Genomic DNA, 15627 nt, shown 5'->3' with positions numbered 1-15627 from the left:
TGTTTCCAATCTTGTGAACAGATTTTGGGATGTGCAAATACAAGTTTTTAAGCACATTAAATTCACCAAATGAAAAGATCACTTCCTGCTTCTAAATATTTTGCATTTTATAATTCTAAGGGTTCAAATGATATCTCCTTTGTGGCATTTATTATTTCGACAGAGACTTGCACAATTTGTCTGGTGGGACTCTGATCTATAGTTCCTGTATATCCTATTACAGCTGTACATATAGTTTTAGTCTCCATTTTCTGTTTATTTTTTTTCCTACCTCACATTTCCTCCCAGGGAAGAATTTCCCTACCACATGACTCAACATAGCTGTTTAGTCCTCAGTTTAAACCTTGCAAACATTGGCTTTTCCCAGTCTACCGACAGCTTTCTTTTATCTGAACTTCATTTTCTCTTTTGGCATCTCTGCCTGTGTGCGCCATGTAGTGCTGCCAAGGATTAGCTCCTTGTCTTTATTGCTGTCCTTTCCTGATTTCCATGCTCTCCTCAACCACCTTTCATAGATGCACCCCATCTTTGGCTCTTTGCAATACAGTTTATCCTGAGGGTGAGATTGGTTGATCTGGGTAGCTCTCTAATAGCTGTGATAGCCATAAAAACAGTAATGACAGCCAGCAGTGCCCCACATTTTCTTCTTACTTTTTGCTTTTTTGCTTTGGATGGGAAAAGTTCTCATGGAAAGCTCAAGAACCTCATACATTGTATTTTTTCAAATGCTGCTTTAAAACTTCTAATTTAAAATGCATCTGCTAGTCACAGATAGAAGTGAAACATAGCTACTGTCTGTTTTGTTACCTCTGCCTCTCAAGGATACTGGGTTTGGCTGTGAGGGAGAACACATTTTCATTTCTGTTTTGATGAGCAAACACCTCTGCTCTCTAGGACAGAGACCACCATCTTTGCTCAGCACCTTCACAGGAACAATAAAGCCTGGCTACGAAGGCTGGCATTTTCAGCAACTAAAAATAGAGAACATATTAAATATGGCAAAAGTGAGAACATAATGCATATGATCTCATTATCTTCCTAGAAGTTAACATAGACTGTTCTCTTACATTATCTACTCTACAACAAAATACATGCCCTACTGCAAATGGGCACAAAAAATTTAATTCCTCTCCTGAACACCAGTGGCAACACATGCATGCCTCAGCCTCTTAATTGCAAAGCCACTTCCTAATTAACTGGAGACTGGGGCAGGGTTTGCTTCTGGAACAACATTTACAGTGTGCTTTTCAACTAATGTCTTGGTTTATTTAGGTCTTTTTATCATTTTACTAAGTCTTTGCTTCTGAAAAAACCCTAAGAAATACTATTCTCTGTCTTTTAATTTTTTTTCTCTTAGTAATCAACATCTGCTTTCAGTATCTTGTCATTTTATGTGCATGGAGCTGTGTTTAGATTTTGTCCCTTTTCTTTGACTCTTCTATTGCTTGTCTTGGAATACTCAGGTGTTGTGCACAACTATCTGGGCTTAGGGGTGGTACACAGGTGGAAGTGGATGGCTAGATCCTAAGGTTCTAATGATTATGCATGTTTACTATTTAAAATGTACATATATACAATATAATATAAATATAGCCATTGCCTGCCAATAGTAATAGTTTTAAATATTACTGTAACTATCAAAATTCATAAATTAATAATTGTAGAGAGAGGTCATATGTTTTACTAACTCAGGTGATGCAGTTGCTAGAAAAAGAGGAAATAGGCTTAAGGCCCTTATTTGAATCCACAAGCTTGTTTGATTTTTTTGTCATTATAGCCAGTCATTTAATAAATGGCATTGCTTTTTCCCTTGCTGCTTTGTTAATATCTGTGCTCGAGCTCTGAGCATGTCTAATAGTGATCTTGAGGGAGAGTCTGTAATTCTGAAAGGGCACATTGTGTCATCTTTGTGTCTTCTGGGTTTCAGGAGGGCTTAAAGAATGACCAAAACCATTTAATGTGCACTAAACAACTTATAAATGAGAGATTTTCCAGCAAACTTAGTAAACACAATCTTAAAGCATTTCTCTTCCTGTTCCTTGCTTCATGTTTGCCTTAGACTATAATTGCATCAAGAGATTTGCGGTTTTCTCCAAACTCTATGAACTACAGTGGGGCAGAAATCTCACAAAGTATGTGAAGGATTCTGAAGTGTTTGCATGATTCTCTCTTGGTACCTGTACAGGAGGACATGCAAATTCAAGCCATCTGTGAGATTATGCACAAATTCTTTTGCTGGCCTGATATTCAAGTGACTTCTAGGCTACTTGATTATCACTTTATCATGGCTGGCCATTTAATTAATTTAATTGCAAGGAGAGAAATCTGGAAACTCCACTGACCCTGCAAGAACCTATTGCAATTTACATTTAATGTTTTAACTTGGTTTGTTCTTCCAGTGACTCATACACTGCTATATTAGGTCCTGGACTAGTATCATTTTTATTTTATTTTGATTTTCTCAGTTGGTAAGGAAATGAGTATTATTGTGATGGGATTAAGATTTATACAACTCAGTGAAGAATTCTTTCGAGTTTTCTGTAGTATTTTGCACTAGAGCACTGCCTGATGCTTTGGTTGTGTTGGCATAGAGAGCTGAGAATTTATCCTGATCATGGATTCACAGTTCTAGATTATTCACTCCTGTTGTGTAGTAATTGTCATTGAAATTAATACATATGTGTAGCATTTTTGCTCCTCAAAGGTTCAGAAGGAACTAGATTAGGAAAATCCAAGAAGCTAGATGCAGCTAGTATCTCCACAATCAATAGTAATAGACTATTATTGTCACCAGTACTTCTCAAGAACTCAATGCTCAATATCTCGCTTTATAGGGACAAAACCCCCAGTGAGATGACAGGGGGTGCTGTGTAGGAATTACCCAGAAGACCATTAGGAGATCCAGAACAATACTGAGGTTACTCTGCTCCAACAACTGGGCCAGTGCTCTAAGTGAGTTGCCAAGCCTTTTCCTCTCTAAAGCTTTTATACTTTGAAGTCTTGGTTATGATGAAGGCTGAAAATATTTTTAAACTTAACTTACTTTTCATCTTTCAGGGAATCACAGAATGGTTTGGCTTGGACCAGGCCTTAAAGGTCATCTAGTTCCAGCCCCCTTGCCGTGGACAAGGACACCTTCCGCTAGACCAGATTACTCAGAATTCCACCCAGCCTGGTCTTGGCCACTTCCAGGGATAGGATAGGATCACTTCTTTGCAAAACCGTTCTAGTGCCTCATCACCCTCATAGTAAGCAGTTCCTCCCTGAAATCTAATCTAAAGCAGCCCTCTTTCAGTTTAAAACTGCTCCCACCTTGTGCTGTCACTGTATGCCCTCATAAAAGCTTCCTCTCCATCTCTCTTGTAGGCCTCTTTATGTTCTGGAAGGTGCTATAAGGTCTCTCTCCCTGGAGCCTTCTCTTCTCCAGGTGGAACAACCCCAATTCTCTCAGTCTGTCTTCATATGACAGGTTCCCAAATGCTATGATCAATTTAGTGGCCCTCTCCAACAAGTCTACATCTTTTTTATTTTGGGGGCTTAGGAGCTAGATGCAGTATTCCAGGTGAGGTCTGCCCTGAAGAGAGGAGAGGGGAAGAATCTCCTTTGATCTCCTGGTCACACTTCTTCTGGAAGCCCAGGGTATGGTTGGCACACATTGCAATAAAAGGTTTGTCTGGAATTTTAATTTCTTGCACTCATTGTGAAATATTCTAATTTTTGTTTTCCTGTGTAGCATAATTTTCTAGTACATAAATGTTTTCTGAAAATTGCCCTACACTGCATTATCAGTTAAACAGACATTGAAATGCAGTTGGTTATGGAGGCCTCTAGGTTTGCAATTCTAGGTCTAAATGACAATGATGTATGCAATGTGCTGGTAATTCATATAGTCAAACAGAAAACAACACTGTTGTTTTCTTTTTTCATTGAAGATACTTGTTTGCATGTACTTTTAATTCCACATCTCATAGTTTCACACATGAATATAATCACCATTTTATTTCTTCCTACTGGTACATTCCTTTTTCCTGATTTAAGGTTTACTCCTTGATGCTGCATTTGAAACAAAGGCTTTACAGAAAGCCATAATGTTGGGCAAGTATCTGCCCTATTAATTTCTCTGTTTTTTTCTTTTAAATTTTGATGTTATATACTATTTTGTTATATGACACTATGACACATCATGATAAAATAAGCACTGTTAATCTTCTTAAAGAGTCAGCGTCAAGAGGTTAAAATGTGGTCAAGGGTTAATTTACCAGACAGAAATCTCATTAGGTTTTCATGGATTTGCTGTAGTCAGTCACATATGCAGTTGTTATTTTAATGAGTCTTCTATATACTATGTTTTAAAAGTTGCTGCTCAACAGTTTGGATGGAGGGCATCCTTTTTGTTGTCTGTCAGGCTCATCAGTGACATCAGAGTTTTACTGGGAAATGCCTGGAAGGAATGGATAAAGGAAAACAATTTCCAAAACCTAGTATTTAAAAAAATTAGGTTTTTTAAATGTAGCTTTGAAATGTACCTGCATATTATGCTCCAATTGTGACTGTCCCTTTTCTGAAGGATTTTTTCAGTATAAGCATAATTTGATGAGGGTGTCCAAAAGGGTTTCTTTTTCATCATAAAGTATTTTTGAATGTATTCCCCTGTCTTCTTATCAAGTAAATTTATGATCTTTAATTTTTATTCTTTTTTAAAAATTATTATTGAACTTGGATTTTATCATATTGTATTATGATGATTCATTTCTTGATTTGAAAATGTGCTTAAGCTCTTTCTACATTTTCCAGAAGAAACCAGTATTTATCGAATCTTCTCTTTGCTCTGTTTTGATTTACTTCTATGTTTTACATTACAGCAATTATTTGTGAATCCATAGTGTGTCAAATTGAACAGAAAATATATATTTCCTTGTCCACTTTCAAATAAATGTGTGAAATATGTATTGCCATTAAGAAATGGAAATAATATATAATTTTCAATATATAGTGACGCTTTATAGATTACTTGAACATGTCTGTTTGTAAAAGGGAGCTAGTATCTTATTTCTAAAGCAGTATTATTAGAAAAGTTGATTTAAAAATAATTTCTTATAGCAAAATAAATTCAGCACATTTTTTGGATATTTTCAATTGGGTAAAAAACTGTTCCACCTTTTCAACTAAAAATGGAAGTGATTTTGAAGTTAATTTTTCATTTTCTAAAAGGATTATTTAAAAGGAAAAGATATTTAATAATACAGTACTATTTAAAGTAATTATGTTTTAACTACTCTTTCCAAAAAGAGCAGTTAAAACACAAAAACTTTATAAAAACCCCAGAAGTTGCAAGAATTTTGAACAAGCATGTAAAATTACAAAGTAATTACTATGCCTTCACCAGTTAACATATGAGACAGTTATGACTGATGATGATACAAATTGCAATTCAGCACATAGAACTACGTCTACAGCATCCTCCTCTTAATAGTTAATGAAGTTTTCCTGAGTACCACTCAGCACAGTGGATGAACAAAGATGAGGATAAAGAGGGCTTCAAAACAGCTTTACTCTTCCTTTCCTCCCTAGCATGTGTAACAGGGCCAGAGAGAGGGAGGAGGGAAGAGATGTGTGGCATGAGGAGGAACAGCAAGCAGTACAGTGCTTCTCCTGCCAGGATGCATTTATTGCACAGCTTCTCTCGGAGTTACAGCCCAGCCGGGACCACAGAGAGCTCGGCTGTTTGCAGAGAGTTGACCTCCTACAGCTCAGTAAAGCAGGATGCCAAAATTGTGCACATGGAGGGGAGGTGGTCGTGTGTGCTGGAAGGTGGCCACGGTGCTGTGCCAGACTTTGTAAGGTGCAGGTTGTGGTGTAGGGAAGTACAAGGTGGGACCCAACCCATGTGAATTTCATGGGTGATTTTGGGTGATTATTTCATGGGCCATTCCTAATACGTGATGGCTCTGAGGTAACTTTGGAAACTTCACTTGATGTTGGTTTAATTGCCTTGGCCGACTGACGCACCAACGATTTTTAGTGCACTGTTTAAAGACAAGAAAATCCATTACTGATTTTGCTTTGGAAGAATATGTGGTAAAGTCCAGTGCTTTGGGAGCTGGTTGATGAGTGGCTCAGGGTATCCATCCAGTGGGGTGGGGTGGTCAGCTGGAGGCAGTCGCTTCACTGGCTCTGCTGGTCCAGGGGTTAAATTGGTCACTTGCTTCCCAGGGTCGTATGTGTAGCCACAGCCTTCCCATAAGCCCAGCAGCTGCTCCAGTTTGAGTGTGGGTATAAATAAGAAAATGACGGCCTCGTTAGAGAAGCTGTGAACGCCCCATCCCTGGCAGTGCTCAAGGCTGGGCTGGATGCGTCTTTGAGCAATCTGGTGTAGTGAGAGCTGCCCATGGTGGGGGGTAGAATTAGCAATTATTGTATCACAAAAGTGGCTTACAGGAACAACTGAGAGACTTGGTCAAGAACAGAATAAAATTATCATAGGTTTTTACATTTAGAATAACATTACTCTCTTGTAATTGCAGGTATGCTGGGATGGGTGTGTGAAAACAGAAGGAACAAGAACACAAAAAACAAGCTGCTGGTGGTGGATGTTTTCCCTGTGAAGGCCATATGGGAAGGACAGGAGTGGTGGGAACATGGTGCCTCTCTCTTCCTCAGCTGGACTGGACAGGTGAGTATAGATGGTGAGATCAGAAAGGAGGACAATCAAAGTGTTGTGGCAGAGAGTAATATGCTCCAGAATAGAGTGTAATGAAACAGCCATAGTTTTTGAAACAAAGTAGTACAGAAGAAGTGACCTGAATATTGTTAAAACCACCAGAGGGAAATTATGCAAAAGCAGGTTTCTTTAGTTGGCTTTACACTGTCAGCTATAAAGTGAGCCCTCAGAAACGGCCGAGGGAGAAGCTGGGCTTGCTGGCTTTGGGGCTTTACTTGTTAAATGCTGAACTACATCAGATCATAGAAACCTGAAACTTTGTATCTCACAGCAAGACAGCGTCATGAATACCTAAATTTACCACCTGATTGCTGCGATACCTGGGATTTACTGCTCAAAGGGAGGACAAATATAGCTGTTACAAAACCAGACAAATCTGCTTTGGTGCATCTTGGCTGTTCAGAAAGGCAAGAGTTTTTGGACACAGCCTTCCAACAGCCACTCTGTCCAAAGAACAGAAAGCTTGCTTTCTTAGAGAAGTTCTCAGAAGTCCTGACCTTGGTAGGTCCTGGCACCACTACACCAAAAAATTCCCCTAGGTCCGGTGTATGGGTGCTGCCAAAGTCTGTCCACAAAACCTAGAAATTATGTCATCCTCGTAGAAATAAAAATTGCTTTCTATGATTAAATGAAAAAAAAAAAAAAAAGGAAGAACCAAAAAAAACCCACCCCAAACCCGCCAACCAAAAACGCCCAACAAAAAAAGCCAAACCGAGAGCAACCATGAGCCCCGGGATGCCACCAGCTCCGGACAAAACGGTACCAAGTGTCTCTGGCCGCGCTCACCTCCGGGCGCCCGCGGCGCTTTGCGGGGCAGCTGCGCCGCCAGAAAGGGCGCGCGTGTGCGTGGGGGGTGCGTTTCGCTTTACGGAGTCAGGCAGGCGAAACTTTTTCTTTAAATAATTTAAATTTTTGTGAATGGAAGGGGTTGCCCTGCCACCCCGGGGAGGCGTAGGGGACACGGCGTGCCGCGGCAGGATCCCGGGCTACCGGCGGGCCCCCGAGCGCCACTTCCGAGGCGCTGCCCCGCGGGCCGGGGCCGCGGCGGGAGTCGCCCCCCGCGGGGCCGGGCGGGGCGGCGGGGCCGGGGCCGGGGCCGGGGCCGGGGCGGGCGGGCCGCGGCGATCGGCGATCCGGCGGGGGGCGCGGGGAGCCAATGGGCGGCGGGGATCCGCCGGCGCGGCTCGGGGGCCCCTGGAGGAGGAGGAGAGGAAAAACCACGGGATTGAGCTCTGTCAGTGGCGCTCGCGGCTTCCAAGGGGGAAGTGCCGGGGAATAATTAATGTTTTTATTAAATTTGGAGGGAATTTTTTTGCAGCCGATCGCCGCGCGTGGCCTTCAGGTGGGTCTTCCCCCGCAACTTTGCCCGCCGCCCCGCAGGATTGCGCGGCGGCGGTGGGGCTGCGGGAGCGATCCTGTGGGAGAAGGTGGCTGGTGCGCGGGGCGGGGGGGCCGTGTCTGTGTGTGTCTGTGTGTCTGTCTGTGTGTGTGTGTGAGGGCGGTGAGTGCGTGGCCGCCGGGCGCCGCCGCCGCCGCCGCGAGGTGCGCGGCGAGCCCCGCGTTCGCCATTACGAGTTGAGCACACGCTTGCGAGAGCCGGGGCTGCCGCCGGCGCGGATCGCCCGCGGGCGCGGCGCGCAGTGTAAATAAAGCCCTGCCTCTCGCTCCGCCGGCCGCCGCCGCCGCCGAGTGCTTTTGCTCCTCCGCGTTTTGCTGGCAGGAGCGTGTAACCCAGGTGAAGGCAGAGAAGGGAGGGTTGTTTTTATGAATGGGACTCTTTGAGGTTAATTAGGTATGCAAATGCAAGCAGTTCATTCATGCTGCCTCTTTTTTTTTTTTTTTTTTTTTTTTTTTTTTTAAATCTAAAAGCCATCTTGTATTCCCCTCTAGGCTGATTGGTGTCCAGATCCCGAGGAAATCTCCAGATCAAATGCCCAGTAAATAAAAAACACTGAGCTAAGACTCGTGGAAGAGCTGCAGAATGGATGGATTTTATGACCAGCAAGTGCCTTACATGGTCACCAATGTGAGTGATCAGTTCAAAGTTGGTGTTTATAAACTTGACTCCGACTTATTTCTGTGGGGGAGTTTTACAGACACAGTCTCTGCTTTGTTACGGCTGTAGGGGTGACTCTTCATCTGGGAGCTTTGCTTGCAAGATGAGCCTATCTTCTTAGTTATTGCAATAAAGCATCGTGTTCTTTTAAAGACAGTTTTGGGATGATTAAAAAATCATGCACATGATTAGCGGATGAGGGAGGCGAGAGCAGCAGCAGCTGCATTCAAAGTTTCTGGCTGCGTTTGCCTGCAACGTTCAAAAGAATGAAGTTGAGGCAAACATTAACCTTTTTTTTCCCCTCTCTGTTTTTTTTTTTTTTTTTTTCTTTCAGGACTTTGCTAACAATTTTATAAGTAACACAGGGAAACAAAGCAGTCTATTATAATTTCATGTCTGGGTTCTCCTGCATAGCTTATGCTATGGGGATTTATGGGCTATTGTGTAGGTTTGTATACTTTAGATGCTAAAAATACGATTGGCATTGTGTTGCTGCTTGAGCACATTATATATGTATTGTACAAATAGATGTCTACATAGATAGATAGAAATGTGTTGCATTTAGATATAGGACTCTTTGGGAGGATATTAGGTGCTCAGCAATATCTTTTGTTTGAAATTGAAGGCTGGCAAGAAGTCCCTGTTTGAAAATATAAAGAATTTATGCCAAGTTTGCATATTCCTGATTAATTAAAAAAAGCCCAAAACAAACCCAACCAAATCTCAAACCTCAGATTTCTAAAGTAACTGATCTTTCCTGTTTATAGAATCCGCGTGGGAGAAACTGTAATGAGAGACCGACAAATGTCAGGAAAAGAAAATTCATTAACAGAGACCTGGCTCATGATTCAGAAGGTGAGGGCTTGTTGTTTCCCCCCCACCCCCCCCCCTTTTCTTACTAATGCAGAGAAGCTTTTTGAGAGCTCTTTATTTATTTATTTTGGAGATAAATATATCTAGATCAATCTGAATAAACAAGACAAGAAAACTACATTTACTAATGCAAAACAAACTGGCAAAGGCAATAAATTTATAAAGTTGAAAGTCTTTCCTTGACTTACCCTGTTGCATTTTGTGCACATGTGGCACACGGATGTCATGCACTGAGGACAAGCCTTTGCGGCATCTGACACAAGTCATGGCACCTGGGTTTTCACCATCAAGCCTCTTCATATTTAGGGCATTCTTCATCCCTCCCATCTTTTAATGTCCTTTTCCCTGGTATGTCTTCACTAGTGGTAGCAGGAGTGAGAGAATGTGGGTGTGGAGATTTGATTTTCACCAGCTTTACTGTATAGTCAGGGTTCTGGTGCCTGCTGGCCTGTTTCTCTTGTTGTATAACACTAACAGGGTTAAAAATCCAGGGAATTTCGATTAAGAGAACCTACAGTGGAGAAAGTTTTGGAGGCCCAGAGGTTTGTAACTTAGTCCCATCAGTAGCCACCCAGGACTGTAGCTTGAGAACTGTAGCTGTTAACACTTCTTTAGGTTACAAGGTCTGTATTATGCTACGCCTGCAGCCCTGAAAGTACATGAGACCTACAGGAAGATATGTAGAGGCCTATAACTTACCCCTATGTAAATCTTATCAGGGTAAGAACACACTGACACACTTTCAAAGTCCATACTTGCCTGGAAAAGTAGATTCAAAAAAAAGCAACTTTCTGATTTTCAGTTAAATCATTTCCCAGTGTGCATGTGGGGTATCAGTCCACAGGATAAATGAATAGCCTCTGTCATTTAAGTATATGTAAATAGTTATCTGTCAGCATTCATAAAAAAGGAAGTCTCTCTCAAAATACAGTAAATTAAAAATAAACCATTTGTTAGTTCAAATATCCTACTTAGTCTTAGCAAACAGAATTTTCGTAACTGAGTTTCTGAGGCTTGCAAGTAAGCTGAATGCTTCTCTGCTTTACACCCATTATAAGTAACTGATTTCAGTGCATTGCAAAAGATAAGCTGCTGCAAAATTCAGTCCATGAAGAAGGAGGTTTTAGTTTTAAAGAAGTACAGTGAGTACAGCATAGAGGAAATAGTGGTGGTTCTCATGTCATATGAAGTAAAACATTAGGGGAAGTACAAAAGATTTCCCATTTCTCTTTGCTATTGCAGCATCTCAGGTCACGGCTTCAGAATTTTTATATGATAGTTATGACCCTACTATTAAAAATTCTCAGTTGTTGCTCAGGCAGAACTGTGGAGGTCCAAGCAAGCTTTATCTGGGGCAGATATTACAGGAGGAGGCCTGAATTGTATAAGAAGAAATTGTTCACCTGTAAGAAATACTACGATTTTTAACTTTTCTATGTGTTGCTGAATGAGCCTTTTATACTACAGAGCTCTGTTAAGATTCTGGTTATTATTTCAGGAGCTGAAAATACAGTAAGTGCTTGGGTTTTTATTAATAGGTGTAGAAAAATCAGTAACTGATGCCTCAGAATGCCTGCTTTTTCTGTGCACTTGACTGCCAAACCAGAATTAATGTATATTGCTCTTAAGGAAAAATATATTTTTGAACCTATTTTAATCTTTTGAAGAGATAAAATTTTATCCATGTCTTTATCTTTTTGCAGAACTCTTTCAAGATCTGAGCCAATTACAGGAGACATGGCTTGCAGAAGGTAAGGGAAAAAACTGCTTGTAAAAAGAGGAAAAACAACTCTGGAGGGGAAAAAAAAGTCCTGAACTTGCTGTCTTAATGTTCAGCCCAATTAATTGAGCTCTAAAAGAGCCACCTCATGTGTCATGCATACATTAGAGCCTCTGATGAGTTTGTCTTTGGGGACTCTGGGGCTGCTCTACCCAGTGTCATCACAAATTACCAGGAGAAATTGCTTCCAGCTCACAATCACATCTGCTTTTGGCAAGAACTAATGCACCAAGACTTCAAGTTCTAAGCCTCTGTTCAGATTTTAATTGCAATTGATCAGGTTTATATTATTGTACCTCGAGAGACTACATACAGCCAGAACTGGGCTTGCTGTTTCCTTTTCAGCAGCACATATAATTATTTGGTGTTCTGGTGGAGTACTTTTCTGATGGCAGAAATTAGTTTCTCTGGGTTCATCGGGACGGGATGCTTCAAGATTTAAGTGCAAGTGTCTTCTTTCCACCTTGTTCACAACACAGAACATTAGGTGTGTATGAAATGCTTAACCAGTACTTTTTCTTTCTTTTTTTTTTTCAGAAACCTTTAAATATTTTGCATGTTATTTTTGTCTTTGTATTTGTAGTTGTGAGATTCTGTACCGGGTGATTAGAAAACTAACATCGGTCTGTTTTACACATGCATGCTCTTTTAAGTATTTCAAATAATCTTGCAGAGCACATTCTAGTGAAGAGACAAGATTTAAGAACAATAATGTACAAATCTGAATTTCGAGTAGTTGTTGAGATATTCATTTAACAGTAACAAAAATGAGCTGCTGCATTAGAACTTTAACAAGTTGCAAGGTACCTTTTTGCTTGTTCAAGTCTATTTGTTTTCAGCAACATTTTCCGATTTTTTTTCTTTGATATTTGCAGTACTGTTTATTTGAAGCATAAAGATTTTTGTGCATTATCTCTTCTCAATATTTCTGGTAATTTTTTATGTAAACTTCTGTATCTGAAATAGACATAAATTTGATGCAAGTTAAAATAATCTCTCCAGATTCATCCTGATTTAAATGAATGTGAGTATTCACAAATGTTTAAGTTTTTTCCTGTACAGGACTTATACTCTATCTGTGCAGCTGTTTATAGAAGAGATGGTCTGTGTTTAGTTTTTTTTGATTTTTTTTTTTGGTTGGTTTTTGTTGTTGTTGTTGTTGGGGTTTTTTGGGGTTTTGATTTTTTTTTTGTTTTGTTTTGTGTTTGTTTTAAAGGAGGGATGTTGGGGCGAAATGCTTACTGCTTGTCTTCATAAAAAGGGACATATTGCTGACTACTTGTTTATACCCTGATTCTGTTTTAACAGCTTTTTGTGTGGTTTCTTTACCTGTTAGTAAGTTGTGGGATATTGTTTATTTTGATGACATTTTTATTCTGCTAGTATTAGTTTTAGTATGGGGTTATTCTGTGTATAATCAAAAACCACTCTTGAAATTAATGGAACAGAGGATATATTTTTATGAACAAATAAAATTCTTCCCTAATAATTGAAAACAGGCTGTCCTGAACTAAGATCATTTTTGTAGTATAATGGTCAGCTGTAGCTGTCTCCCTGTGGTGATTTTCCTAAGGAGCTCTTTACATTGTATCATCTCATTCATGTCAGCAATCAGAAACGTGTTAAAATGCTACTCAAAAGATACTATATTTTAATTTAGAGGTTAACTTTCAGTTTGATTGTTTCACTGGCATGGATGTTTTTGTTTCTGAAAAATGATTAAGTTTCTTTGATCTTAAGTCAGAAACAATGCAGGCAGATTCATAATGCATGTGCAGATAATAATGGAAGTTGGAAAAATAATGCAGAATTTAAAACCGAAATTTGATCATTTCCATAGATACATAAATTAATGTAATGGCAATTTTTTTTTCTGAAGGCACTGCTTATTTTAGACTAGAATCGTTTGTTTGAGAGCCTTTTAACCTCTTTATCAGAGAGTATTTCACTGAATAACTTTAGATAGGTTTTGAGAGAGAAGGTATCTAGTCCCATGTCAGCTAGGTTGAATAACCTTTATAAAGGCAGATAAAATAATCTGGGAAATAGTTAAAAATGAAAAAAAAGTTCCTTTTTTTTTTACATTGCAGAAAGAAATAAACCTAACTAACACTATTTGTCCACACTATATTTCAACTAAATATTACAGGTTTTGCAGTGTTCTAGAAATACTTTAAGAAATCTCTGTTTCGGGCCATGCCGTGGTTTGAGCTGTTTCATGGAACAAACTTTGTACAGCTTTTCATAAGGCTAAACTAAAACTGAAATAAAAAGTTAAGATGGCAACATCAAATATTGAACTGTTAGCTTCATCCCAAAGTTTTATGGAAAAAAATAAAAAAGCACCCTTAACAACTTCTGTTAGTCTTTATAATATGGTAGTGTTTGAGGACATTGTAGCTCTGCTCAAGTGTCTATATGGATGAGCTTAGCCAGGAAACAGATTTTGAAATCAGACTTGTTTACCCATTGCTAGATGTGTCCATTTATGTTCTTCTGGACCTTCCTAGGCTAGAAGTCTGCCAATTTGGCAGCATCAGTACTGTTTACATATTTCTTTTCATAATGCTCTGGAGCCAGGGAAATGACCATGAAATTTTAAAACATCTTGACCCTTTTTAAGAAAAGCAGTGGCAGCTGACCAGGTTTCTCCCACAAGTTCAGATCCCCACTGGGGTGTAACCAGGTCAAAAATCTACTTATTTGTTAGGAGAAGAAAGTGAGTTGCATTTTATGACACACAAAAATAATGCTTGTGGATTTTTCTTTGTTTTGCTTTTCTTGAAGCTGTCCTTACTGCATCACATATTTTAGCCTGAAGATTTTTACAGTTAGTATCACCTGTGACAAGTTGGTGGTAAACAAGTAAACAGAAAAGATATGTATTCTTTTCCTCTTGAAAATGGTGGGAGGTTCACTTGTATTAAAGAATTAATTCAAATGTAAACAATTTGTGTAACCTGTTTAATATTTTATTACTACATAATTAACAAGCTGAATACTACTTACAGAGAGCTCACAAATGTATTCCACTAACTGCATAGTAGATTTTTATGGAAATGAGTTTTACTTCTTATTCTGTGTTGTATTATATATGTAAGAAAGAATCTAAATTATTTTGATGTAAAACAACTCTAAGATTGCCCTGTGTCAATTGTTATGCAAGACAGAAGATAGAGTATAAGTTTTCTCATGCTAGAAATTGAAAATGGGAAGCCTTTAATAATTTTTTCAATGTTCAACCTTGAAATAGTTAAACTTGCCTATTGCTAACCAAGACAAATATTATTTGGGTTTTATCTTGTCTATTTAAATAACTCAGTGGCAACATTTTGACATGATAATACTATAAAATGACTTTATTGATTCCATGTGTTTGGAATCAGATTGGTTCTGTCAGGTAGCAATTGTTCAGTGACTTGAAAAAAAGTGGTTAAAATATTAATCTAATGTTATCTTGTCATGGCAGCTCTACCTACTTGTGGAACAAAATGTAGAGAGAGCAAATTGTTAGTGAGTGAGTGAGTGTCTCCTTTCTATGCTGAAAGCATTTGGTTTTGGGGAATACTAGATTAACAAAGAACTCAAATTTTTTTGAAATATTATTTAGACACTAATTTCTCCTACAGCTTGTTTAAGATACATAAAAGGCATCCCAAGCGAAGACAAATAATAAATTTATGTACTAGATCTGCTTCTTGGAGCAAGCTAATAAGCTTCTCAGATGGCAATATACTAAAAACTAAAATATAACATTCTTTGTGTGATTTGAAAAATATACAAGAAGATTAAGTAAACAGAAAGGGGTCTGAAATAACTGCTACAGGTAACGGGTTCGTGCCTCTACCGCAACTCTGCTAAATTGAGGGGATGGCTTCTTCAGCTAGTGGTATTCAGAAACCCCTTCTTAGTATCTGAAAGTAAGTAATTTCTCTCAAATAATTATTGGCCAACTTTGGAATGAACTTGAGGAAATAAGTTTCTTCCCTCTGTTCTCCTAATGTGAAGGTCCCACCAGTGTTGCAGTGATGTCTAAGCAAGTGTTGACTTGTAGTTTGTTTCTTGAATGAGGAGGTGTGAAAGGAAATAGTTTCTAGGTCTTGAAGGATTGCTTTTATTAAAGGAAAGTACTGGATCTTCAAATATTAGTCTAGTTAGAGTGGCTTTGTTTAATCTGGCTAACTAGCTTTTTTCTGC

General features: G+C 39.2%; 1 protein-coding gene across 4 annotated transcripts in view; it reads left to right on the top strand.

Annotated features, from left to right (window-relative positions):
* Positions 1-7458: 7458 nt before the first annotated feature.
* ETV1 (ETS variant transcription factor 1) overlaps positions 7459-15627 on the top strand; it is a 66448-nt gene continuing 58279 nt past the window's right edge. For 2 of the 4 annotated variants that reach the window (XM_036402864.2, XM_036402845.2), the window contains exons 1-4: positions 7906-8063; positions 8612-8747; positions 9545-9632; positions 11354-11401. In XM_036402864.2, coding sequence (XP_036258757.1) covers positions 8703-8747; positions 9545-9632; positions 11354-11401 — 181 coding nt within the window. In that variant the 5' untranslated portion in view covers positions 7906-8063; positions 8612-8702. Of the gene's footprint in view, positions 7481-7905; positions 8064-8611; positions 8748-9544; positions 9633-11353; positions 11402-11785; positions 11918-15627 lie in introns of those variants that run through there. The other 2 variants (XM_036402855.2, XM_036402873.2) reach the window with 2 other exon arrangements.

Source organism: Molothrus ater, chromosome 1 (assembly GCF_012460135.2).
Source record: "Molothrus ater isolate BHLD 08-10-18 breed brown headed cowbird chromosome 1, BPBGC_Mater_1.1, whole genome shotgun sequence".
Classification (NCBI taxonomy): Eukaryota; Metazoa; Chordata; class Aves; order Passeriformes; family Icteridae; genus Molothrus; species Molothrus ater.
This window is presented reverse-complemented; position numbering and strand designations above follow the sequence as displayed.